Raw genomic sequence first — 27,918 nt, 5'->3', positions numbered from 1 at the left:
GTTCGCAAGTTCCGCATGGAATCCCTGCGCTCGGTGGTGGCTGCTCTAGTTCCGGGAGAATTCATGGCATCCATCCATTTGAAGGATGCGTACCTTCACATCCCCATTTTCGAGGGTCACCAGAGGTACCTTCGATTCGCCATTGCGGAGGATCATTACCAGTTCGTGGCGGCGCCTTTTGGTCTCGCTTCGGCTCCGCGGGTGTTCACCAAGGTGCTTGCACCGGTTCTGGCTTTGAGAGCCCAGGGCATCTCGGTCCTGGGGTATCTGGATAACATTCTGGTTCGGTCTGCGACCAGTCGGGGTCTGGTAAAAGACCTCTCCGTCACGATGCAAACTCTACAGGAGTTTGGTTGGACGATAAACTTTCCAAAATCGACGCTGTGCCCGTCGGTTCGTCTTCCTTACCTGGGAATGATTCTGGACTCTGTTCAGGCGAAGGTCTTCCTGCCGGAAGACAAGCTCAGGACACTTCAGGAAGAAGTCAGGTCCCTCAGGGACGTTCCGTGCTCCTCCCTCCGGACGGGCATGAGGTGTCTGGGACTGATGGTCTCGGCCTTCGAGGCAATTCCATTCGCCCAGTTTCACACGAGGGGTCTCCAAGCGGAGATCCTGTCCAGGTGGGACGGGCGACCACAATCTCTGGATCTTCAGATCTCGTTGAGTCCTCGCACCAGAAGGGATCTTCTGTGGTGGCTACAGTCCCCGGCGGTGTCGGGGGGCAAGTCTTTTCGTCCGCTTTCGTGGACGGTGATCACCACGGATGTCAGCCTGTCGGGCTGGGGTGGTGTTCTGGGCGTTCTGTCCGCCCAGGGTACTTGGTCGGAGGGGGAATCCTCCCTTCCGATCAACATTCTGGAATTGCGGGCGATAAATCTCTGCCTTCGACGTTGGACGGACAGGCTTCAGGGCCGTCCGGTTCGGGTGCAGACGGACAATGCCACAGCAGTGGCCTACATCAACCACCAAGGGGGCACCAGGAGTGCCCGAGCGGCTCGGGAGGTGGCCGACATTCTGTCTTGGGCCGAGACGCACGTCCCGGCGATAACGGCAGTTCACATTCCGGGGGTGGAGAACTGGCAGGCGGATTATCTGAGTCGCCAGACCCTGGACCAGGGGGAATGGTCACTCCACCCGGATGTCTTCCAGATGTTGTGCGCGAAGTGGGGTCTTCCGGATGTGGACCTGTTCGCGTCTCGTCTGAACAAAAAGGTGGGAAGGTTCGTGGCAAGGACGCGCGATCCTCGGGCAGACGCGTCGGACGCGTTAGTGGCTCGCCGGTCTTGGTACGCAGACCTCGTGAATCTGGCGGTCGACGCTCCATGGTGTCTGCCTCTTCGAGAAGATCTCTGGTCTCAGGGACCTATATTCCATCCTGCTTTACAGTCGCTGGCTTTGACGGCCTGGCTGTTGAAACCGAGGTCCTGAGGGATAGGGGTCTCTCCCCTGAGGTCATTCACACTTTGATCAACGCTAGAAAGACCTCTTCGGGGAAGGTTTACTACCGTACTTGGAAGGCCTATTTTGCCTGGTGTGAGTCCAGGGGGTTTTCCCCTCGCTCATACTCGGTGTCTAGGGTGTTGTCTTTCCTTCAAACGGGTGTGGACCAGCGTTTGGCGTTGGCCACGATTAAGGGTCAGATTTCTGCGCTGGCCGTTCTTTTTCAACGCCCTGTGGCGTCTAACCCCTTGGTTAACACTTTTGTTCAAGGGGTGTGGCACCTGGTCCCTCCTAGGAGGGAGCCTTTGCCTCCATGGGACTTGAACCTTGTTCTGTCCGTGTTGCAACATGCTCCTTTTGAAAAGATCAGGGAGATCTCGTTGTCCATGTTGTCCAAGAAGGTCGCTTTTTTGGTGGAGATCACTTAGGCTGGCAGAGTGTCGGAGCTGGCAGCCTTGTCCTGCAGGTCTCCGTATTTGGTGATTCACTTGGATAAGGTGGTCTTGCGACCTAACCCTTCTTTTCTTCCGAAGAGGATCTCGGAATTTCATCTCAATGAGGACATTGTCTTGCCTTCGCTTTGCGCGAAGCCTGAACATCCAAAGGAGGTGGATTTACACTCCTTGGATGATGTTCGGGCAATCAGGGTTTACCTGTCATCGACTAAATCCTTTCGCAAGACGGATTCTCTATTTGTCCTTCCAGAGGGGCCTCGGAAGGGCATGACGGCGTCGGCTTCTACCATCGCCAAATGGATCAGACAGACCATTGAACAGGCATATGCTTTGCAGGGAAAAGATCCCCCTATGCCTGTGAAGGCGCACTCTACCAGATCTCTGAGTACGTCTTGGGCCTGTCATCATCGGGCTTCTGTGGCTCAGGTGTGTAAGGCGGCGACTTGGTCGTCCGTTCACACCTTCTCAAAGTTCTACAAAGTGGATGTTCAGGCATCGACAGATGCTTCCTTTGGCCGCAAGGTTCTTAGTGCGGCAGTGCCTTAGGGTCCCTTGTTTTTGGGCCCTTGGCTGTTTGGGATGTTTTCTTGTCCCTAGGTTATTTGTTTTTCCTGGGTTGTTGCTCCTGTTGAGCAAGTTTTTTTTTCATGCTGCCCAGCTGGTTTCCTTCCTTTTTGGTAAGGTTCCTTTTTTTCTGCTGTGGGTACTGCGTTGCCTTAGGCCCGGCTGAGTTTCCCACCCCTCATGTATGCACTGCTTTGGGACGTCCCCATAGTGACTAATATGAAGAGGCGGCGACTGTCGGAGGACGTAAGAGAAAACGGAATTTTTGTAAAATCTTACCTGTAAAATTCCTTTCTCTGAGTCCTCCGACAGTCGCCGCCCCCGCCCCTCTTTTGGGGTTTGTTTGTGTACTCTACTGCTATTCTACTGAAACTGAGGTATGGATACAGGAAGCAGGAGGGTATTGACTGAGGGGACCACCCCCTGGGGGTGGGATATGTTAAAAGCTTTAATATTGACATATTCTGTTGCCTTGCTACTCCTACGGAGCAAAGGTCAATAACCCCATAGTGACGAATATGAAGAGGCGGCGCCTGTCGGAGGAATTTTACAGGTAAGATTTTACAAAAATTCAGTTTTTCTCCCTGGGGTGGGAGTCTGATTTCCATCTCGATAAAGACATTGTTGCCTTCACTCTGTCCTAACCCTAAGCATCCCAAGGAAATTGCTTAGCACTCTGATGTGGTTAGGGCGATCAGGGTTTACCTGACGGTCACTGAGTTTTTTTATGAAATCCGATGCTCTTTTTGTCTTTACTGGTTCCTCCTTTCCCTGTGAAGACGCATTCTACTAGAGCACTGAGTGCCTCTTGGGCTTTTCGCCATCAGGCCTCAGTAGTGCAAATTTGTAACACAGCGACTTGGTCGTCTGTTCACACATTTTACAAATTTCTACAAGGTAGATTTGTTGGCATCTTCGGATGCATCCTTTTGGCTGCAAGGATTTGCAGGCTGCTGTTTAAAGAGACTTTTGTTTCTCTTTAGGGGGTTTTTCTTTCATGTTCCTGGTTGAGCTTCATGTTAACCAGTTGGCTAAGTTTAGCCTTTGGCGTTTACGTTAACTATTTGGTTTGTTCTCCCCACCCCTCATGCCTACAGTACTTTGGGATGTCCCAATGGTCTAAGAAGCATAAGAGCTGCATCTGCCAATGGACGATAGAGAAACCTGGATTTTTATAAGAACGTACCATAAAATCCTTTTCTCTGAAGTCCATTGACAAACACAGCACCCGCCCCTCTGATATGGGGATGGTTTGTGTCTTCTCATTGCTTCCAACGAAACTCGTATGCTGGAGCAGGTTGTGTGAGGTTATGCCTATAGGGACAGGTGTGGCAAACTTTTTTTTTTTTTTTTTTTATTTCCTGCCTAGTACTACTACTGTAGGGGGCAGCTTAACCCAATGGTCTAAGAAGCAGAAGAGCTGCGTCTGTCAATGTATTTCAGAGAAAAGGCTTTTATGGTAAATTCTTACAAAAATCCTGTTTTTTTTTTTTTTTTTTTTCTCTCCTTATTTACCCCTGTCTTTCGGTTGACATTGCCTGCATTTTCCTTTCACTGAGACAAATCAGGACATAAGAATATCTCTCCAAAGTAACAGGAAATATCCGATTTGTTCCTAGAAAACTATTTGGGCTTTTTGATAAAGAAACATTTAATGAGACAGATTTATTTTAAAAATATTCAGATCCTTCCTTATTTGATAAGAAATGGAATCTTATCAGTATCCATTGCAGAAATTATATAATATATAGTGGATCTTTGTTTGCACCCTTTTTGTTTTATAGTAAGTGAATATTTAATGTTTTCTAATGTATGTCTGCAACTATGTGAATACAACCTGTAATTTTGTAAAGGATATACGCAAACTTTTTATTTATTTTTTTCTCTCCCAACCTACAGGGTATCATTAGCCGAGTTAAAGATACAGTAAAGAGCATAGTTCCAACTTGGTTACAAAATTATTTTAACAGCGTGGACGAGGTGCATGAGGTTGCTCGGCACACAAATGAACCAGAGGAGCAAGTGGAAACACAGAATGATGTTGAAAATGACCATTTTGAAGATGATGAGAGTCTCCCACATTTTGTCAGGGGTGCCCCAGAACCTGTTAGGATCCAGTCTGGTGAGTCTGCATGACACATAAAATGTTGCTATACCCTCCAAGGGATGCTGTCACTAGGGCTTTTAAAATCAACTAAAATAACTGTGTGATAACGAGGTACCACAACTGGCTTCTTTCTGGCAACTTGACAATGCAGCTCATTTGTGTTCAAGTATTGTATTGTGCTCCTTTGAAATAACCACACCACACTTTATATCCCGAATAATTTTTCTGGCAGTTTTGGGTGCAATCTTTTTGGTCTATCTGACCTTGGCTTGGTATAAAGAGCTCTCAGAATTTTCCTCTTCTTGATGATTCAACAGTAATCACTGGCAAATTCAAAGTTTTGGATATCCTTTTTATAGCTTTTTGTCTTTAACATTACCTTGTTACACAGGTCTTTTTGACAGTTCTTTTCTTCTCCGCATGACTCAGTATCTTGCTCAGTGCATCTATGTGAGAGCTAACAAACCTGTTATACACAGGCACTGATTGCAATTTCAAAAGCCACAGATGTGGGAATTGAACCTTTTAATTGCCATTTTTACCTGTGGGTGTCACCTTGTGTTTCTGTATCAAGGCCTAACATTTCAGAGGATGGAAACCTTTGATCAGGGCCATTTGGGTGATTTCTGTTAAATTTTAAAAAGGAGCCAAACCGCTATGTGATATTATAATTAAAAAAAAAAAAAAAGCGCTTCATATGATCATCATCCTTAACCACTTACGGACCGCCCGTCGCAGTTTTACATCTGTACTTTGTCGTTAAATACCAGGGTTTTGGCAGCAGAGAGCTGCCATAACCCCTGTATTTTTTTTTTTTAACTATGGGCAGTCCAGTTTAACATAAGGGTGGTCCCAGCAGCAAATTTGCCACGGGATCACCCTTCTGGGTGGCCGGAGAGGTGCCCCCTTCCCGCCGATTTCCGGTCGTTTTCCTCGCTTGCCAGACCCGCCAGTAGCGGGGAAAACGATCTGCTCTGCTGTCTCCTCAGGCAGGAAGTTAAGTGAGGGCAAGATGGCCCTCACTCGACTCTATGGCCTTGGAGGACCAGAGCAACTTCATACGTTGCTTCCTAGCAACGGATTTTAAAGAGCCCTTTTTTTTCATCATGAAAGACTTTTTTTTTTTTTTCTTTTTTAGTGTAGATGTGAGATCTGCGGTCTTTTTGACCCCAGATCTCACATTAGAGGTGTCCTGTCATGCTTATTTCTGTTACAAGGGATGTTTACATTCCTTGTAACAGGAATAAAAGTGATAAAAAATTTTGAAGTGTAAAAATAAAAGCTAAAATAGGAAATAAAATATTAAAGCTCCCCGTTTGCTCGCACACAGAAGCAAACGTGTTCAAACTAAATGTGAGGTATCTCCGTGATTGTTGGAGCGAGAGCAATAATTTGAGCCATAGATCTCCTCTGTAACTCTAAAGTAGAAATTTTTAAAGTGTTGCCTATGGGGATTTTTAAGTACCAATGTTTGTTGCCATTCCACGAGCGTGCGCAGTTCTGAAGCATGACATCTTGAGTATCTATTTATTGGGCTTAACATTATCTTTCACGTTATAGAAACAAAGTGGCTAACTTTACTGTGTTCTTACTTTTTAATTTAAAATAATTTTTTCCCAAAACAAAATTGTGGTTGGAAGACCGCTGGGCAAATACGGTGTGATTAAAAAATATTGCCACAATCTCCATTTTATGTATGTTTGAGGGTTCTAAGTAATTTTCTAGCAAAAAAAATGATTTTGACTTGTGAAACAAGAAGTGTCAGAAAAAGGACTGGTCCAGAAGTAGTTAGTTTTTTTTTTTTTTTTTTTCTCTTGCGTCCTCTGACAGACGCAGCCACTTAGTTTCCTCACAAATGGGTAATGCGCCCTCTACAGGAGTAGGCTAGGCAGTGAAAACTTTTCACTACACACACCTTTAGGGGCCGTCTCTTCAGACCTTACTCCAGACACGTCGTGCTTACTAATCAGTTTCTTGCTGCCTAGCTTAGGAGTAGGACCTAGTTTCCCTGCTGGGACTCCGGTCTCAGTTTTTCTTTTTCTTTGAGAAATGTTTATTTTATTTTTTTCTTTACTCACTATCGCTAGTTAGTGTCAGGGGGATCCTCCTCGTGTGCTACAAGCGACAGCCGGGCTGGGGTTTCGCACTGGATAATCTAGATCCTTATGGTCTCCCAACCTGGCCAACAAACGTGAGCAGGTTGTGGTCCGCCCAGGCCTTGCCACGATGGTGCCCCGACCGATGGGGACGAGCCTGCGAAGAGCACTTTCGCCGGGATGCATCAACCTAGAACGCCCTGAGTTGCAGCATACCCCTCTTGGCTGACAGCACCCCTACTCGGGGTGGGAGGCGAGCTGTATCGGAGCGGAGCCCCACAGTCCATGGTATGGCGAGTGATGCTATGCCCCCTGTGTCCCTGGGACAGTCATCTGTGGGGGTGATGTGGGCCCACTCCTGGGGATGTCAGAGCTGCGGTCTCTGTGAGGTCCCCCTGGCCTGTCAGGAATCAGGATAGGTCCTGCCCTCCCTGCTCCCGCCGGGTGCACTATTGTGGCGTCTAACACCTGGGGGGGGGGGGGTGTATGACTAGTACCTTGTCCTGGGGGGTTCCCTGTGGTGGATTACCGCGTGGCCTTGTTCCCTGGGCTCCTGATCGCTGGCGCTGTTTTCGGCCTTCATTTTAGGTGTGGGCAACCAGGCTGCAGCACTTCAGCCTCTACTGATGTTTTGGTCACTTCCTCCCAGTCAGTTTTACTTTTTACAGACAGTCTGGAGAGCGGTGGCTGATCGATTTTCTCTGCTACAGTAAGGGGGTCTTGCGTCCTTTTTGGGCACTATCCAGACACATTTAGCTTCTATCAGTTTATCTGCTAACTAAAGGGGGACTCCAGCGGTTTAGCGGTGCGGACTGCAATTGCAAATTTAACCACTTAAGCCCCGGAGGATTTGGCTGCTAAAGGACCAGGGTTTTTTTTGCGATTTTTTACTGCGTGACTTTAACGGACAATTGCGCGGTCGTGCGACGCTGTACCTAAACGAATTTGACGTCCTTTTTTTCCCACAAACAGAGCTTTCTTTTGGTGGTATTTGATCACCTGTGCGATTTTTTGATCACGCGCTATAAACAAAAAAAGAGCGTAAATTTTGCAAAAATAACAATATTTTTCAAATTTTTTTATATGAAATTCCCCAAAAAAAAAAGTAAAAATCAAAATTTTTTAAAATTTTTCGGCCAATTTCTTTTATGCTACCTATGTTTGGTAAAAAAAATCGCAAAAAGCGTATTTTGATTGGTTTGCGCAAAAGTTATCGCGTTTACTAACAAAGAAAGATTTTTGTCATTTTTGGTGTTTTTTTTTTAACGCGTAATGGCGGCGATCTGCGATTTTTTTTTTTTCGGTACTGCGACATTGCGGCGGACAGATCGGACCCTTGACTGACATTTTTGACACTTTTGGGGTTACCAGTGACATTACTGCAGTAATCAGTGCTATACATATGCACTGTTACTGCAAAAATGACACTGGCAGGGAAGGGGTTAACTTTATTGGACAGGGAGGGGTTAAGTGTGTCCTAGGGGCGTGCTTTCTACTGTGTAGGGACATTCCTATTGGTGTAAAAGCAAAGATCCACCGTTCTACATAGTAGAACGGTCAGATCTTTACTTTTACACAGGGAGAACTGACAGGCAGCTTGTTTACACAAGCTGCTCTGTCTTTCTCCCTTCACAGGAGCGATCGCAGTGTGACTGGCGGACATCGAGTCCGCCGGTCACACGCACTGACTTGCCTGTGAACGAGCCGCGGCGGGCGCGCGCCTCGGCGGGCGCGCGCCCGCCCGCGATAGGCTCGCAAGTCAGTGACAGGCGAGTGACGTACCGATACGTCACTCTGCCTGGCCGGGGCTGACCGCTGCAGTATATAGTCGTGCGGCGGTCGGCAACCGGTTAAAGGGCCAGTGCACCTTTTTTTGTAAATTGCTAATATGGAGTCCCAGATTGAAAATTTCCCCACTAATCTTGTTTGTGCATCCGGGTCATCCCGATCGCCTTCCCTAGCCTCTGTCTGCAGCCATAGAAACTTTGGCGTCCAAAGTAGATCTTGTCATGTCACAAGTTGCTGTTCAAAAAAGACCAATGCCCTCTCAGTCTTCTGATTCAGAGCCTAATGTGGTTGCCACAGACACTGCCCTCCCTGAGGGATCTCTGTCCTCACACTCAGACGGCAAGGAGGGTGAGTCCTCCTCCGCTGCAGCGCGGGAACGCGCTCTGGTTGAAGCACTAGTTTGCTCAGTCAGGGAGACTTTGCCCATTGATGATGAGCCCACACAGTCAGGAAAGCGGGTTGTCTTTGGCTCCCGCAAAGCCCAGAAGTCGGGCCAGGTTTTCCCCTGCCCCGAGGAGTTTCACGAAATCGTGAACAAGCAATGGCGGCGCGTTAGGCACATGCTGGCAGTGCCCAAACGTTTTCAGTGCTGTTATCCCTTTGCAGACTGTTTCCAATCGCTGGACAGTATCGCCTACGGTGGATCACACTTTCTCGGTTGAACAAGTCCACTGTAGTGCCAGTGGAAGACTCCCCAGTGTTTAAGAACCCGGTGGACAGGCGCATGGAATCGCTTTCACGCCACCTACACTTGGTGGCGGTCTCGCTCCTTAAGCCTGTGTTCACCTCCGTACTGGTTTCTCAGGCGGTTGCGGACTGGATTAAGGTGCTTAAAAGCAATTTGCTGGCACCAACTCTCATTGAGCTCACGGACCAGATGGCCCAGGCTGTGGCCTATCTGTGTGATGTGGCCCTGGACGAGGCTCCCCTGGTCGCTAGAGTATTTGCGGTGGGGATCTCCTTTCGCCGCATGGTGTGACTGAAGAGCTGGTTGGTGGATCAGGATTCTAAGAAGGCCGTGTCTGATCTTCCCTTTTTTTTTTGGGGGGGGGGGGAAACGTCTTTTTGGTGACTCCTTGGATTAGCTAATCAAGGGTCTAACCGGGGGTAAGAATACTCTTCTCCCCCAATCCGCGAAAGGTATGGCGCCACAAGGTAAGTGGGGACCTTCCTTCAAGGCTCACAGAGGGCTTTTTTTCGTGCCTCAGGGGCGCAGGAAAAAGAGCCGTTCAGAGGACGAGAAGGCTTGGTCGGATGAGCCTGTTCCTAGCCAGTCCGGTTCAGCGGACGATTCCTCCTCTGCATGATGGGACACCCTCACCCGATTCGGGGGTGGGGGGACGTCTACGTTGCCTTCCGGGACCCTGGGCGTCTCTAGTTTGGGACTCATGGGTTCACAAACTGATTCGTTCGGGGTTCAGGACCTTAATTCGGTGTCGCCCGGCAGGTTCTTTCAGCCATGTCTCCGGATTGTTTGTGGGGTCCCTTAGAGGCAGTGCGGGCTCCACTTGCACAGGGGGTGGTGGTGCAGATTCCTGGGCAGGAAAGCTTTCAGGGTTTTTTGTTCACCCCTGTTCCCGGTGCCCGAGAATCCTGAGTCTTCGCCGAGACTTTGACCGGGGTGTTGGTCTTGTTCCTGCACAAAGGGATTGCAATTCTCAGGTATCTGGATGATTTCCTGTTGAGAGCGGGTTCTCGCCTGACCCTGTGGGGTGATCTGCTGATCCCTTCCTTACCGCTCAATGTCCTGCAGCTCAGGGTGATCAAACTCTGCCTGCTCCATTGGACACCTTGACTGCACGATCTCCTGGTTCGGGTGCAGTCCAATGATGCCACGGCTGTGGTTTTACATTAATCATCAAGGGGGCAACAGGAGTGCCCGGGCAGCCAAGGAGGTGGCTAATTTTCCATCCGGCTTTACAGTCTCTGGCTTTAATGGCTTGGCTGTTGAAGGTCAGGTGTTGACAGAGGTCTCTCCGATGCAGTGCCTCCTACCTTGCTCGGAGGGCTACTTCCAGAAAGATTTATAATCGTATCTGGAATGCGTCCATTGCCTGGTGTGAGTCGCAGGGGTTGCATCCTCGCTCTTTTTTGGGGGGCGAGGGTCTTCGCTTTCTTGCAGAAAGGTGTAGACCAACGATTGGCGTTGGGCACGATCAAAGGTCAGGTGTCGGCCTTGGCAGTTTACTTCCAGCATCCCTTGGCGACTAATTCCCTGCTTCGCACCTTTATTCAAGGGCTGCTCCTCCAAGGAGATCCCTTGCCTCCGTGGGATCTGAATTTGGTTTTGTCCGCTTTGCAACGACCTCCCTTTGAGGATACTCGTGAAGTCTCTCTGCCTGTATTGTCCCAGAAAGTTGCTTTTGTGGGGGCTATCACCTCTGCTCGCAGAGTGTCTGTATTGGCTACTCTGTCCTGCGGGTCGCCTTATCTGGTTGTTCATAGGGATAAGGTTGTTCTGCAAACCAACAAATCCCTTCTCCCTGGGGTGGTGTCTGCCTTCCACCTCAATGAGGATATCGTTTTGCCTTCGCTTTGTGCGAAGCCCAAGCATCCTAAGGAATTTGCTTTGCATTTGCTGGATGTGGTCACGGTTTACCTGTCGGCCACAGAATCATTTTAGTAGTCTGATTCCCTGTTTGTCCTTCCAGAGGGACCTCGTAAGGGTTCGGCTGCGTCAGCTGCAACCATTTCCACATAGATCAGACAGTCTATTGTTCAGGCCTATTCACTTGAGGGTCAGGTTCTGCCTTTCCCTGTGAGGGCACATTCTACTGGAGCTATGAGTGCCTCTTGGGCCTTCTGCCATCAGGCTTCTGTGGCTCAGGTGTGTAAAGCCGCGACCTGGTCGTCCGGGCACACTTTTTCACAAAATTCTACAAGATTGATTTGATGGCATCCACGGATGCTTCCTTTGGCCGCAAAGTTTTGCAGGCTGCGGTTTGCTGAAGAAACTTGGTTTTCTCTTTTGTGGGGTGAATTTTTGTTTTGGGGTTAGCTCCTGTTGGTTGAGCTCCCGTTGGCTGTTTTTTTTTTTTTTTTTTTTTTTACTGGCCTGGATTAGTTGCGTTTCTTCCCACCCCTCATGCCTGTGGGACGTTTCATTTGTGAGGAAACTATGAAGTGCCAGCGTCAGTTTGAGGACATAAGAGAAAATAGAATTTCTCTTACGTCCTCCGACAGTCGCTGCCTCTTCATATTCGTCACATATGGGTATTAGACTTTGCTCCGAAGGAGTAGCTAGGCAACAGAATATGTTAACATTAAAGCTTTTAACATATCCCACCCTCAAGGGGTGGTCCCCTCAGTCAATACCCTCCTACTTCCTGCAACCATATCTCAGTTTTAATGTCTAGCTTGTCAGGAGTGGCTGGCTCTCTCTGTGCTGGGGCTTTCTGCCCCAGACTCTTTCTTCTTTTTTGATTTTTTGTTTGAGTTTTCTCTCTACCTTTACTTAGCTGTTCTTTTTGTCAGCGTTAGTTCTTCGGATGAAGAGGATCATGCGGGCTGGGTCTCGGGCTGATCCCCCCCTGGTCGCAGGTCGTGGGTCAGTGGCTTCCCAGCCTGCCATCGAGCGTTCAGCCAGGTAACGCTCCTGGCACAGTGAACGACCCATCCCTGTTCGGTGCAGGGATGATTGGTGAGGTGGCTACCTCACTGGACGCTGTGCGGTTTCTTAACCCCATTCTGTGCGTCTTGTATGCGACTCTCCCTGCCTCATGTGCAGCGGCTTGTTCGCCTGTGCGGGTCCCCCACGCCACTGTGAGGTAAGTGTATTTATGTGGGGACCTGTCTGTCTGGGGGGTGTCAGTCTGGGACTGTGTAACCTGCCTCTATTCACACTGTTTGTCTCCCTATCTCTCGGCTGCATGCTGTGGGCTGCAAGGGGGGGGGGGGGGAGCTGTGTGACACTGTGTGTGTCAGCCTTGTCAGTGTGAGAAGCTGTGTGCTGTGGGGCATGTTTTGTGGCATGTTTGGGCATTATACAGCGATCGCTGCGGTGATCTGACATGTTTTTTTATACATGGATGACATGTGTGCATTACTGTACTGTGGAGCGGCGGTTTCGGCGCCAAACAGCGCCATTTTGCCTACACTCGCTCCGGCCGCATGTTCTACATGCATGGCGGCCATTTTCTTGTAGCCTCCCATAGGCTTTCATAGAGCGCCCTGGCAGCATCACTTCCTCTTCTCCAGGAACACCGATCGAGGCAGCAGCAGCAGCGGCGAGGGTCTCCTCAGGTTATATCCTTCCTATCCATTGCCTGTGTCAGTTTTATTGTCCCTGTGGGGGTCTCATTGTGCTTGTGTGTGGTGCGGTGGGCTGCGCTCGCCGCGCTTGATTAAAGGGGCAGTTAACCCTTTATTATCCGGCATTTGTTATAGGGGCAATGGATTCTCAGGAGGGCAAATTTCCTACCGCCTTGGTGGAAAGCCAGGGGACCGCTGTTTCCCCCCCAGGGGGGGATTTAGCCACTATTGTGGCTGGCCTTGCTGCTCAGGTGCAGATGCTGGTGGCTGCTCAATCTACTAAAAGACCCAGAGTTGCTCTTTCCTCTGATTCTGAGGGTGAAGGTGGTGGGGCTGTTATGGCGGGGGCCTCCTTATCGGGGTCCCGCTCCTCCCTGGATCTAGTGGGGTCCGAGGTGGAGGCTGAAGTTGAAGGCGTTGATAATTCTCCCCCTGGCTCGCCTGAAGAGCTTGCAATCATGGATGAATTGATTGCTTCCATAAAGCAAACGCTGCGTTTGCAGGATGAAGTGTGTCCCCCCGCTGCCTTGGCGGCTTATGGGACGCAGAGAAAACGCAGGACGCCGCAGGTTTTTCCCTGCAATGATGATTTTCAGCGTGCTGTTAAGGAACAATGGCGCAATCTGCGCAAACCTTTTGCTGTACCAAGTAGGTTCAAGCTGCGTTATCCTTTCTCGCCTTCCACTGATGAAAGGTGGTGTGTGCCTCCCCCAGTGGATCACGCAATTGCGGTTTTAAACAAATCCACTGCGATTCCTGCAGAGGATTCCCCTGTGTTCCGTGATGCCACGGATAGGAGATTGGAGTCTCTTGCCCGTCATACTTATTCTGTTACGGGTTCTATGCTTAAGGCTCTGTTTGCTTCTCTCATGGCGGCCCAGGCGATCGCAAGTTGGACGCAGATGCTTAGGCGCGTCCTAGTGGCCGATTTGGCCTCGCCGGCGACCCTGGATATGGTGGATCAAATCCACCAGGGTGTCATGTATCTGTGTGATGCGGACTTGGACCTAGTTCCGTTGGCTGCACGTGTGCACGGCGTGGCGGTGTTGTCTCGCCCCCTGGTTTGGTTGAAATGTTGGTCGGTGGACCAGTCTTCACGTAAGACCTTAGCCAATCTGCCTTATGATGGGTCTCGCCTTTTTGGGGAGTCCTTGGATGTGTTGATTAAGGGGATCACCGGAGGTAAGAGCACTCTCTTGCCCCATTTCCCCAAGGCTAAGGGGGCTTCTGGGAAGAAGCATGCTAATTTTCGGCCCCCTCAGGGGTCCTTTCGTGCCTTTCGGTCGCACTACAAGGGCAAACCGTTCAAAGGTCAAGGCTCTCAGAAGAAGCCCTGGTCTGGTAAACAGAAGTCCGGTCAATCCGGATCCGCAGCCCATAACAGTGCGGCCTGAAGGGGCGCCCTCACCCAGATTTTGGGGTGGGGGGATGCTTGCTCGGTTTTCTTCAACCCTGGTTGGCCCGTGTGCGGGACAGATGGGTTCAGGAGATCGTTCGATCTGGTTACAAGATCGAGTTTCTCTCTCGGCCGGAGAGCAGATTTTTTCCCTCAAATCTTCAACTGTCTCCAGAGCGTTTACGGGACCTGCACCTGGCGGTGCGGGACCTGAGGGCTCAGGGAGTGGTAGTTCCGGTGCCTCATCGGGACAGATTTCGGGGGTTTTATTCCAATCTGTTCACCGTGCCCAGAAAGGAGGGCAAGGTTCGTCCAATTCTGGACTTGAAGGCTCTGAACCGCTGTGTGCGGGTTCGCAAGTTCCGCATGGAATCCCTGCGATCGGTGGTGGCTGCCCTGGTTCCGGGGGAATTCATGGCCTCCATCGATTTGAAGGATGCGTATCTTCACATCCCCATTTTCGAGGGTCACCAGAGGTACCTTCGATTTGCCATTGCGGAGGATCACTACCAGTTCGTGGCGTTGCCTTTTGGTCTCGCCTCGGCTCCGCGGGTCTTCACCAAGGTGCTTGCACCGGTTCTGGCATTGTTGAGGGCCCAGGGCATTTCTGTCCTGGGGTATCTGGACGACATTCTGGTTCGGTCTGCGACCAGCCAGGGTCTGGAGAAGGACCTGTCTGTCACGATGCAAACTCTGCAGGAGTTTGGTTGGACGATATATTTTCCAAAGTCGACGCTGAGTCCGTCGGTTCGTCTTCCCTACCTGGGAATGATTCTGGACTCGGTGCAGGCGAAGGTCTTCCTGCCGGAAGACAAACTCAGAACTCTTCAGGAGGAAGTCAGGTCCCTCAGGGCCGTTCCGCACTCGTCTCTGCGGACGTGCATGAGATGTCTGGGATTGATGGTCTCGGCCTTCGAGGCGATTCCCTTCGCCCAGTTTCACACGCGGGGTCTCCAAGCGGAGATCCTGTCCATGTGGGACGGGCGACCTCAATCTCTGGATCTTCAAATCTCGTTGAGTCATCGCACCAGAAGAGACCTTCTGTGGTGGCTCCAGTCCCCGATGGTGTCAGGACGAAACGACTTGCCCCCGATCTCGTGGACGGTGATCACCACGGATGCCAGCCTGTCGGGCTGGGGTGGTGTCCTGGGCGTTCTGTCCGCCCAGGGGACTTGGTCGGAGGGGGAGTCCTCCCTTCCAATCAACATTCTGGAATTGCGTGCGATAAATCTGTCTTCATCGCTGGACGGACCGGCTGCAGGGCTGCCCGGTTCGGGTGCAGACGGACAATGCCACGGCGGTGGCCTACATCAACCACCAAGGGGGCACCAGGAGTGCCCGAGCGGCTCGAAGTGGCCGACATTCTGTCTTGGGCCGAGGCTCATGTCCCGGCGATAACGGCGGTTCACATTCCGGGGGTGGAGAACTGGCAGGCAGACTATCTGAGTCGCCAGACCCTGGATCAGGGGGAATGGTCTCTCCACCCGACTGTCTTCCAGATGTTGTGCGCGAAGTGGGGTCTTCCAGATGTGGACCTGTTCGCGTCTCGTCTCAACAACAAGGTGAGAAGGTTCGTGGCGAGGACGCGCGACCCTCGGGCAGACGCGTCGGACGCGTTAGTGGCCCCGTGGCATCAGTACAGGCTGATGTACGCGTTTCCACCGATTCAGTTGCTGTCCAGATTCCTTCGCAGGTTACACTCGGAACGCAGCACGGTGATTCTTGTGGCACCGGACTGGCCTCGCCGGTCCTGGTACGCAGACCTCGTGAATCTGGCGGTCGACACCCCGTGGCGTCTGCCTCTTCGAGACGATCTCCTGTCTCAAGGTCCAATATACCATCCTGCTTTACAGTCGCTGGCTTTGACGGCCTGGCTGTTGAGACCGAGGTCCTGAGGGAGAAGGGTCTCTCCCCAGAGGTCGTTCATACCTTGATCAACGCGAGGAAGTCTTCCTCGGGGAAGGTTTATTACCGTACTTGGAAGGCCTATTTTGCTTGGTGTGAGTCCAGGGGATTTTCTCCCCGCACGTACTCGGTTTCCCGAGTGCTGTCCTTCCTTCAAACGGGTGTCGATCAGCGTTTTGGCGCTGGCTACGATAAAGGGTCAGGTGTCTGCGCTGGCCGTTCTGTTTCAACATCCCGTGGCCTCCAACTCCTTGGTTGGCACTTTTGTTCAGGGTGTGCGGCATCTGGTTCCCCCTAGGAGGGATCCTCTGCCACCTTGGGACTTGAATCTCATTCTATCTGTGTTGCAACATGCTCCTTTTGAACAGATCAGGGAGATCTCGTTGTCTGTTGTCCAAAAAGGTCGCCTTTTTGGTTGCGATCACTTTGGCTCGCAGAGTGTCGGAGCTGGCAGCTTTGTCCTGCAAGTCTCCGTATCTGGTTGTTCATTTGGATAAGGTGGTCTTGCGACCTAATCCTTCTTTTCTTCCGAAACTAGTTTCGGAATTCCATCTTAATGAGGATATTGTCTTGCCTTCGCTGTGCGCGAAGCCTACACATCCAAAGGAGGTGAGATTACATTCTTTGGATGTTGTTCGGGCGATAAGGGTTTACCTTAAATCGACTGAGTCTTTTCGAAAGACGGATTCCTTGTTTGTTCTTCCAGAGGGTCCTCGGAAGGGCATGGCGGCGTCGGCCTCTACCATCGCCAAATGGATCAGGAAGACCATTGAACAGGCCTATGCTTTGCAGGGGAAGGTTCCCCCTGTGCCTGTGAAGGCGCACTCTACTAGATCTCTGAGTACGTCTTGGGCCTGTAGTCATGGGGCTTCTGTAGCCCAGGTGTGTAAGGCGGCGACTTGGTCGACCGTGCACACTTTCACAAAATTCTACAAAGTAGATGTTCAGGCATCGGCGGATGCTTCCTTTGGCCGCAAGGTTCTTAGTGCGGCGATTCCCTAGGGTCCCTTGTGGGGACCACTGGCTGTTGGGATAAGTTTTTTATCCCCTGGTTATTTGTCTTTTCCTGGGTTGTTGCTCCTGTTGAGCACCTGTTTTTTCCTGTTGCCCAGCTGGGTTCCTTCCTTTGGTAAGGTTCCTTTCTTTGATGCGGAGACTGCGTTGCCTTTCGGCGCGGCTGCGTTTCCCACCCCTCATGTTTGCACTGCTTTGGGACGTCCCCATATGTGACGAATATGAAGAGGCGGCGACTGTCGGAGGACGTAAGAGAAAACGGAATTTTTGTAAAATCTTACCTGTAAAATTCCTTTCTCTGAGTCCTCCGACAGTCGCCGCCCCCGCCCCTCTTTTGGGGTTTGGTTGTATACTCTACTGCTATTCCACTAAAACTGAGATATGGTTGCAGGAAGTAGGAGGGTATTGACTGAGGGGACCACCCCTTGAGGGTGGGATATGTTAAAAGCTTTAATGTTAACATATTCTGTTGCCTAGCTACTCCTTCGGAGCAAAGTCTAATACCCATATGTGACGAATATGAAGAGGCGGCGACTGTCGGAGGACTCAGAGAAAGGAATTTTACAGGTAAGATTTTACAAAAATTCCGTTTTTTGTAAGAACTTACCGTAAAGTTCTTTTCTGAGTCCTCTGACAGACGCAGCCCCCGCCCCTCTATTTTGAGGGTGGTTGTGTTTTCCTTCACTGCTTGCTACGAAACGGATTAGTAAGCATGATGTGTCTGGGGTAATATCTGATCTGAAGGGACAGCCCCTAAAGGTGTGTAGTGAAAAGTTTTCCTATGAAGTTTCACTGTCTAGCCTACTCCTGTGAAACTATGAAGTGACTGCATCTGTCAGGACTTGGAGAAAAGAATTTTACGGTAAGTTCTTGCAAAAAAAAAAATAGAATTTTTGTATCAGTCATATTTTCAATATCAATGCCAGAATGTCATGATTTCTGCCAGTGCAAATTTTTGAGCACGACTGTATATCCTTTATGCCCCCTGGACCACCTTCCTGACTGACAGTGTAGTCTGGGGCTCCCTTTTCGGCTGCATTATCTTTGACCTACCCAGGCTCAACCCCCTTGGGATTCGCAGGTCCCTTGGGCCGGTCCTATATTTAGTATTGCGACTCCTTTACAGTGATGCTAAGCATTCTTCCCATTTGAGATGAGGGACTGGGACTCAGGGCTTGTGTTCTGGCTTGTATAATACGAGATGAGGAAGCAGGTTTCTGGCCAGTCACTTTCGGTCCTGGGCTCCATTTACAGGGACGTGAACCTGATAGCTTTTATGCACCACCGTGCCCTCAGCATCAAGTATCTAAGGATACATTGTTGGTGCCTATAGACACATGGGCATTAGGTTTGCTTAGGTAAGTTACGGACTTTAGGTGTCCGTTTTACCCATTTATTAATTTGTATACAAATTATACTTGTATACATTGTATACAAGTAAAATTCATCACAGAAAATCTCAAAATTTCTATAGAACTTCAGTAGCACAAGGATGGTATAACCCTCCTATCATAAAGTGCTATAATAGCATATAAATAGCAAAAAACGGATAAAATAAAAGTCTGTAAAAATACAGCGCTAGAAAGTCTTTTGTTATAAATCAGTGTGAAGAGGGTCTTGTCGGTGCCAATACAGTCCACCAAAAGATGTCACCACCACCAGTGCTGGGGGAATATGGCCAAAATGCACACTCGCCAGAGAACCATGCCTAACCACTCTCATGGAATAGGCTGAAAACGCATGAATAAATTTAGACTGCTTCCTCCCGGTATTACTGGCTGCTGCAAACCACCTCCTCTCACATATAGTATATGGATGATAAAACAAAAAGCTCCTCCATAGCGTGATACCGTTTTTGACATAAATTTATTTGCACAAAACAATACACATTACACTCGTTAAAAGGTCATATAAAGCAAAAAATGGACTGGTTCAGGATCTAGTAGCACTGAGAGTGCTGTCCGCGATCCCGCTAAGCACACCGAATGCCAGAGACTCCTTCCCCGTCAACATACACTTCCTAGTGGACGCCGTATAGCCACGCCCGACGCGTTTCATGCTTAAATTGCATTCATCAGGAGTGAATGCAGGACATGAATATACACACTGCAAGCTCTGGTGGTCAGTTTTTTGCTATTTATCTGCTATTATAGCACTTTATGCACTTTTATGATAGGAGGGTTATACCATCCTTGCGCTACTGAAGTTCTATAGAAATTTTGATGATTTTCTGTGATGAATTTTACTTGTATATGATTTTTTGTTTGAAGTAGCATCACTATTTATATTTATTTTAACATCCTGTCAGCGCAGAGGATCACATTAGCCCATTGAGTGGTTTTGTTTGTGTTATTTTATATTAATTGCTTTTATTGTAGTTTTTTTATTGTTTTTTAACCAGTTTCAATCAATCAAAATTATTTTCTTTTATTTGATGCATTTCATAGTATAGAAGAAGATTCTTAGCATAAAATGGGATAATGGGGGGAAGGGGGGGGGGGAGGAGGAGGAGGAAAGTGCTACAGTATATAGAAAAGGAGTTTAATCATGATTTTTTATTTTTTTCCACTTTTCTAGAGCCAGCCACAAATCCATTGATGTTAAATATTCCAGATGTACTAACAAGACCTTCATTACATCGGGCCAATCTAAACATTAATATTTTGGATTCTCCAGCACTTAATTGCCAGCCTTCTACTTCTGGCTTTTCACTAGTTAAAGAAGTTAAGGACTCTGCCTCTTTACATGATGACGACAACATTTCCACAACCAGTGGTTTTTCTTCTCGGGCATCTGATAAAGGTAGGTTGTTGCACTAACCATTTCAGAAATGTCGAACTAGCATTATCATTAACCGCTTGCCGACCGCCGCACGACTATATACTGCGGCGGTCAGCTCCTCACAGGCAGAGTGACGTATCGGTACGTCACTAGCCTGGGAGGGTCTGGGGAGCGAGCGTGCGCCGCCGGCGGCGCGCTCCCGCACCCCCCCACGCGTGTGACCGGCAGACCCGATGTCCGCCGGCCACTCTGCGATCGGCGGGGGAGAAGGAGAAAGTCAGGCAGCTTGTGTAAACAAGCTGCCTGTCATTCTACTCGGTGTAAAGACACTGATCACACGGATCTACTATGTAGATCCGTTGATCAGTGTCCTTACAGCTCAAGCCACAGCCAGTCACAGTAGAAAGCACGCCCCTAGGGACACACACAGCCCCTCCCTCCCAAATAAAGTTAACCCCTTCACTACCAGTGTATTTTTACAGTAACAGTGCATATGTATAGCACTGATTACTGTAGAAATGTCACTGGTAACCCCAAAAGTGTCAAAAATGTCAGTCAAGGGTCCGATCTGTCCGCCCCAATGTCGCAGTCCCGCAAAAAAAATCGCAGATCACCGCCATTATGCGTTAAAAAAAAAACCAAGAAAAATGACAAAAATCTTTCCCTTTGTTAGTAAACGCAATAACTTTTGCGCAAACCAATCAAAATACGCTTTTTGCAATTTTTTTTTTTTTTTTTACCAAACATAGGTAGCATAAAACAAATTGGCCGAAAATGTTAAAAAATTTTGATTTTTACATTTTTTTGGGGGGGGGGAATTTCATATAAAAAAAATGTGAAAAATATTGTTATTTTTGCAAAATTGACGCTCTTTTTTGGTTTATAGCGCATGATCAAAAAATCGCACAGGTGATCAAATACCACCAAAAGAAAGCTCTGTTTGTGGGAAAAAAAGGACGCCAAATTCGTTTAGGTACAGCGTCGCACGACCGCGCAATTGTCCGTTAAAGTCACGCAGTGCCGAATCGCAAAATACCCCCTGGTCTTTTAGCAGCCAAATCCTCCGGGGGTTAAGTTCCCTAGTAGATATCAGCTGGTGAAGGATTTATTCTTTTGAAAATACTTGGCATATACTAGTGCTATATACTAAGCTTTTGAAAATACTTGGCATATACTAGTGCAGGGAATGAAATAATTCAGAATCTCAATTTTTTTAATTTTGAACAGCTTAATGAAGATTTTAAACAGGATCATCATTTTCTCTGTTATCTTGCCCACTGTTTAATCACAAAAAGAGTTGCTGACACTAGTGTGAACCCTGACATTTGTTAACTTTTTACAAGTACTCGGTTGCAGGAGGAAAAGGGAGACAGATTGGTTCCTGTATAAACTGCCCCTCCTGTATGCTGTCTATGTGAGCCAGAATGTGACGGAGGCCGCATGATCCCCTTGAGCATGACGCAGGGTATTGGCTATTGTGACCCATGGTGCTATACCTGTGGTTGGGGGAGGAGGTGTGTGTGTGTGTGTGTGTGTGTGTGTGTGTGTGTGTGTGTGTTAAAAACACGTCTCAACTATGGGGTTTTATGTGTTCCTCCTGAAGTGTGTGTCTCCTCCCTTCTGTTGTGTCCTAGGCTTAAGCCTCTGGTTGCCCACAATCTTTTATTATTGGTTATACACTGTGTATATGACTGGTGCCCCAGTTTCCATGTGCAGTGTATAACACTCAGGTGCTGTCTTGGATCCACGGCATGTGTACCCCCTGCAGTGAGGCGCGTGCTGGGCTCTCCCCTTGGAAACGCTCATCAGTCATCATACAATTTTATTAGCTCCTCTGGGTCGTCGTCCAGTATAATCCCACTGTAGCACACCCAGCCCTGAACCCCCATAATACAAGGCATGCCATGGCAGAGAGAAGGAACAGAGAGGGGATCTCATGTGTGCAGGCATGGCCAGGGGAACGCGCAGGTGTAGCTGCCCCCCTTGCCACAGAACTTTAGGCAGAAAAGGTGCCAGCTCCTGCCAGTCATCTCCTCTCCCCCAAGATGGTATGAATAAGGTAGTGGCTCCCCCCCCCCCCCCCCCGCCCCATCAGATCTTACCTGGGAGATGAGCTCCTTCTCTCCCCCTTCCTTCATTGACTTATTCCCAGCATCATAATCTCCTAATCCTCCTCAGACATTGGAACTCAGGTGCTTCTCTCTGCAGCAGACACAGAACACACATTTCTAGAGGGATGACAGTTGTAGCAATGAGCTCTCAACCTCCTTGGCTTAGATTTTAGATTTGGTGGCAAGGACAGCAGCTCTGCTCCCAGCGCCTGCTCTCCTGCCTTTCCTTCCACCTTTATGTGGCTGACCTCGGCCATACTACACAACTGGAGCAAGAACGCTCTGGTGCCACATCCCTAAGCCAGGCCGCCGCCTCCTTTAGCCACGCCCGCTCAAGCAATACCTCAGAGGAGGGCGGCAGCAGGGATAACAGTGTCAGTGTCCACTGCACCGGTCTCTTTAACGCTCCATACCCGCTGCCATGATGGCGAGCAATGCTTGTGTTCAGATGGCCTACAAGTTTCGCACCACCACCACCTTCCAGGACCAGATCTGCAGCCAGCCATGTAATGGCAGCTGAGGCACCTGTTAGTGACACAAGCCCAGGCGCCAGGACGCATTTTCTAGTCGCATTACGACCTGGCAGAAAAAGTCTGGGACTATCCCGCGCTCTGGAAATTGTGTAGGAATGCGTTGGAGTGTGCTGCCACCTCTATTTCCAAATGGAAATATTGAAATGAATAAAAAAGGGGGTGTGAGGTTGGCGCTTTCTGTTTGTGTGTGTGTGTGTGTGTGTGTGTGTTCAATCCAATATTTAAACCAAAGTCAGGAATAAATGCAATAACAATAAATACTAATAAATAAATATTCATCAATGGTAAGAAAGTGCCATGGTGCTGGATAAAAAATACACCAAGTACTGAAAAAGTGATGCCCTTCCTTAGCCACTAGAGGGAGTGGCGTGCACAAAATATGCAAGATGCAAATGTGAAATAGGTGATTTTGTAAAGTGCCAATGTGCTATTAAATGGAATACCTCTATGATCAATTATCCCACGGGCATAATTAAACGTGCATATATATATGAAAATTAATAAAAACCAATACGATGCACTGGAAGTGACACCAATCAAATAAATAGTGCTGGTTCATATTTGTGCTTTAACAGTCCACAGTCTATACAATGGTAATCCTGTGTAAATTGCAGCCATTTCCAAATAGCTGAAAAAGTGCTTGTTTCTTTAACCTGCTCCCATCCACGCTACAGCCTATATACGGCTGCAGCGCGGACTTGAATTTTCGGGAGGCCGTTTTTAAACGGCCTCCCAGTGACACGCCCCCCCCCCCCCCGCGCGCTCCCGCGAGCGTGCATCGGGGAGAATCTGTGTCGCCTTGGACACGGCCGATCACAGATCGTGGTGAATGGCCAATCACAGCGGCCATTCACCACGTGATCAAGCCGTCCAGTGAGAGATGATCTCATATGTAAACATATGAGATCATCTCTCATCGCCGGCGCTCCTTCCTCACACAGAGCCTGCAGTGTGAGGAAGGAGGGGGAGCCGTCAGCCGCCGGGGACACACAGCGATGTAATCAGGGCACTGATCACCAGTGCCCTGATTACTAAAGGTAAAAAAACACACACAGTGCCCGCCATCAGTGCCCCCATCAATGCCCACAATCAGTGCCCATAGTGCTGCTAGTCAGTGCCCATCAGTGCCTGCTCATCTAGGCACTGATGAGCACTGACTGGCAGCACTATGGGCACTGATGGTAGTGCTCATCAGTGCCACCCGTCAGTGTCCTTCAGTGCCGCCTATCAGTGCTCATCAGTGCGGCATATTAGTACCTCCTCATCAGTGCCCATAAGTGCCACCTCATCAGTGCCCATAAGTGCCACCTCATCAGTGCCGCCTCATCAGCGCACATCAGTGAAGGAGAAAAATTTATTTTCAAAATTTACTCGCAGAAAATAAGAAACTTTTTTTTTTTTTCAAAATTTTCTGTCTTTATTTTTTTATTTTTTTTTTGTAAAAAATAAAAAACCCAGAGATGATTAAATACCACCAAAAGAAAGCTCTATTTGTGTGAAAAAAATTATAAAAATTTCATATGGGTATAGTGTAGCATGACCGCGCAATTGTCAGTCAAAGTGTGACAGCGCTGAAAGCTGAAAATTGGCCTGGATGGGAAGGGTGTTTAAGTGCAGAGTAGGCAAGTGGTTAATCCTTGAGTGTTCAGAATCAATGGGGAGCCTTCCCCGTGATACTGCGCTGTGAAATATATCCAAACTTATGATGACAGTGCTTACTTCCTCCTTAGTGCATCAAGGCTTGTGCAGATGCTTATCCCCTATGGTAATGCACTCACCACAGATCCTTATCCCTGCAGGGGTATGTAGCCTTTATTGCAGTAAGGGTGTATCCCTGACTTCCCAGCTTTCCTGCCAACTTCCTATGTTGCCATCGCTCACATATGGAGAAAATATAGCGATACGCCCATAGTGTAGTATGTTAAAATAATTTTATTACAAGAAAAATATCCACTCAGGCAGTAAAAGATGTGGTTTCAGCAGACATCCGGGTCCGTGCGTTCCACGGCCCTCAATATCCTCTAGCGCAGGGCTTCCCAAACTTTTTTGGGCCGAGAACCACTTCTGAATAGTTATTTGTCGGGACCCACTTGCTTGTAACAGAATATTGTTAAGCGCTACAGAATTTGGCGCTATATAAATGCAAATAATAATAATAATGCATATTTTAAAGGGAGGGGGATGTTAGGGCATACAATTGGCACAACATGGCAACAAGTGTTAGGGGCATAGAGTGGCACAACATGGAAATTATCTTTAGGGGCATAGAATTGGCACATGGCACAAAAAAAGGCATACAATTTGCAAAACATTGCATAGAAATGGTTACTCACTGAGTGTAGATTCTGACACAAAGAAGTGCTGTGTCCGCTCTTTCGTCCACCAGGCACCACACGTGATGCAAGGGCTGCAGACATGGTGCCGGAGATGCAGGGCTGTGGGCATGGTGCCGGAGATGCAGGGCTGTGGGCATGGTGCCGGAGATGCAGGGCTGTGGGCATGGTGCCGGAGATGCAGGGCTGTGGGCATGGTGCCGGAGATGCAGGGCTGTGGGCATGGTGCCGGAGATGCAGGGCTGTGGGCATGGTGCCGAAGATGCAGGGCTGTGGGCATGGTGCAGGAGATGCAGGGCTGCGGAAATGGTGCATGAGATGCAGGACTGTGGGTATGGTGCAGGGGCTGGGGGCATGGTGCAGGAGATGCAGGACTGTGGGCATGGTGTAGGAGATGCAGAGCTGTGGGTATTGTGCAGGAGATGCAGGGCTACAGGCATGGTGCAAGAAATGCAGGGCTATGGGCATTGTGCAGGAGATGGGCTGTGGGCATGGTGCATGAGATGCAGGGCTGTGGGCAAGGTGTAGGAGATGGGCTGTGAGCATGGTGCAGGAGGGGGTCTGTCTTGCCCATCCCTGAGGTGCCTTCAATTTAAAAATGGTGCCGCCCGGCTGTGTCACTACGTATGCGTCACCTCCCCGAACATGTACATCCTCCCCGAGCGGTGGCGTTGGCGCATGCGCTGTGGACATAGGCCGGCCGCAGCCGTTTTTTTTTTTTTTTATGGAAAGGCAGCGGCTCTGGCTTCCTATAGTTTGAGCAGGTCCGCTCAGCGCGACCCACTCACACTAAGCTCGCGACCCACAGTTTGGGAACTCCTGCTCTAGCGGAAGTGACGCAATTGGGTAGAAGATCCTGCTCTACGTACGTTTCGTTTGAACAACGTCTTCAGCCCCTCACTATACCCTGGTGCTGATTTTCAGATCTTTCTGGATCGAGATCACTGCTGTTGCGTGCTTTGCAGACATTCTGGACCTCCCGGTGCATCTTTGGTGTCGAGTGGGGGGGGGTCTCTCTTTCTCTGCTTGGGGTCTTCAGTGCTCTCTGCCTGGGTGTTCAAGCAGACATGGTCGGGTAAGGCGAGAAACAGGCCTATCTAGACCTGCAGACAAATCCCCGTCTGCATGAAGGGACTCCCTCACCCAAATCTGGGGTGGGTGGGGGAACGCCTTTGCTTCTTTCCGAAACCATGGACTTCCTTGACTCAGGGCAAATGGGTCAATGAACTGATCCAATCGGGTTACAAGATCAAATGCCGTTCTCGACTATCAGACAGGTTCTTCCCGTCCAATCTACGCCTGTCTCCAGAACGGTTAAGGGATCTACGAGAGGTGGTACAAGATCTGCTGTCGTAGGGGTTCTGCGGTCTTGGCCTATTTAAATGGAATTTTTTACTTTTTCTTTGTAGTTCACACAGGAACAAAAATAATCAACAGCTGGGCTGGGCGACGCACTGGATATTCTACATTCTTACTGTCTTCCCAGTCTGGCCTGCGAGCGTGACCCAACTACTAGCTCCATGCTAAGTTGGTCGTGACATAGCCCCACTGGAAGGGGGCTGACCGGCGAGTGAAACGCGTTGCAAGATCACATAGCCCTGGTCATGACAGCAGTAACGACCAGAGTCGCAGTGTACCTCAGGCTGCAGCACCCCCATTCCAAGATGGACTGCTGGGAGTGGTGCACGTCTGGTGACTGTGGTATGGTGAGCAGTGTCCCCCCCCCCCCCCCCCCCCTCTTTTCCTTTGGAATTGATGGGGTGGTTGCGGTCCCGCCCGGGGATGATGGGCTCCCCTGTGTGCTTCCCCCTCCTCACTGGTTCCCCCTTAAATTGCAACACCCTTACCTGTCCCTTGCCCCCCGCTCCTGTTTGGGGGCAGGCATGGGAGCTACATAGTGCTGGGATAGAGGAGCGGTGGGTGATGCCGCTGTCGGTCCCTGTTAGGGGTGTTCGTACCTGGGTGCTGCGGGGGGGGGGGGGTCCCCTCCTCGGGTTTGTACTTTTTTCCTGGAAGCTGCGGGACCCTCTGGGTCTCAGTCTGCACTGGCAGCCATGACGGCAGCCCTGCAATCACTAGTAGCCAAAGTAGATATGGCCCTGCAAAGGATACCTGGCAAGAAGCGCCCCCTGCCTTCACCTGTATCCTCTGCTTCCTCAGACTCTGGGGTGGATTTGGCCGCCGCGGATGAGTCAGCCCACTGGGTCTGCGTCCAAGATGAAGATGAGGAGTCGTCCTCTGTAGCAGTGCTTGAAAAAGCGTTGATGGAGGCCCTGATTGTATCCGTGCGGGAAACTTTAATGTTGGAGGACTCAGCTGCTGCTGTGTCGGTGACGCTGGTGCAATTTGGCACCTGCAAATCTTCCAAGGTGAATTTCCCTTTCATGCCTTTTTTGACGAGATTGTCACTAGTCAGTGGGGTTCCCCGGAATACCTAAGCGTTTTGCATGAAGCTATCCCTTTTGAGGAGTCTCTTCTGAAGAAACTGACGGTTCCAACGTCGGACTCTCAGGTTTCCAGGCTGAATAAGACCACACTTAGCTGGTGGAGGATTTTGCCTCTTTTAAGGACCCAGTGGACAAGAGAGCTGAGGCTCTGGTCCGGTATCTTTTCACTGTGGCTGGTTCAGTTTTAAGACCGGTGTTTGCTATCACCTTGGTATCCCAGACCCTAATGGAATGGGCTAAGGTTTTGCGCCAGGATCTGGAGGGAAGTAAACATCCTTCTGAGCTGGCGAATCAGTTGATCCAAGGGTATATTTGTGATGCATCCCTGGATGCGGCCCCCCTGGCTGGCAGGGTTTCTGTGATGGCTGTGATCCTTTGCCGCATGATCTGGTTGAAGTACTTGTCAGCTGACCAGGCTTCTAAGAAGGTATTGACTGATCTTCCCTTTGTAAGTTACCCTTTGTTCAGAGCCTCTATGGAAGAGATCATTAAGGGCCTTACGGGAGGCAAGAGTACTTTGCTTCCGCAGGCTGCTATGGGAAAGGAACATCGCCGTAAGCGGGGTCCCTTCTTTTCGGCTCACAAACGGCCCATTTGTCTGGCTCGCAGAAAAAGGGCTCAAGATCCAGCCGTAACTTTGCGGAGGCTCCAAGAGACCCTGGAATGGTAAGTCCAAAGTGGGAGCTTCTGGTTCCCC

At 49.5% G+C, this 27,918-nt stretch overlaps 1 protein-coding gene across 1 annotated transcript in view; it reads left to right on the top strand.

Moving 5' to 3' along the window:
• Positions 1 to 27,918, top strand: part of NUP153 (nucleoporin 153) — a gene marked incomplete at its 3' end in the record, with an annotated part of 225,693 nt that overhangs the window by 23,933 nt on the left and 173,842 nt on the right. Inside the window, exons 2-3 of the mRNA XM_082258966.1 lie at positions 4,359 to 4,581; positions 19,594 to 19,818. Coding sequence (XP_082115092.1) covers positions 4,359 to 4,581; positions 19,594 to 19,818 — 448 coding nt within the window. The remainder of the gene's footprint in view (positions 1 to 4,358; positions 4,582 to 19,593; positions 19,819 to 27,918) is intronic.

This window comes from Pelophylax lessonae (genome assembly GCF_965119305.1).
Source record: "Pelophylax lessonae genome assembly, chromosome: 5".
NCBI lineage: Eukaryota > Metazoa > Chordata > Amphibia > Anura > Ranidae > Pelophylax > Pelophylax lessonae.
Note: the sequence above shows the minus strand (reverse complement) of the source record. Positions and strands in the feature narration are given on the sequence as shown.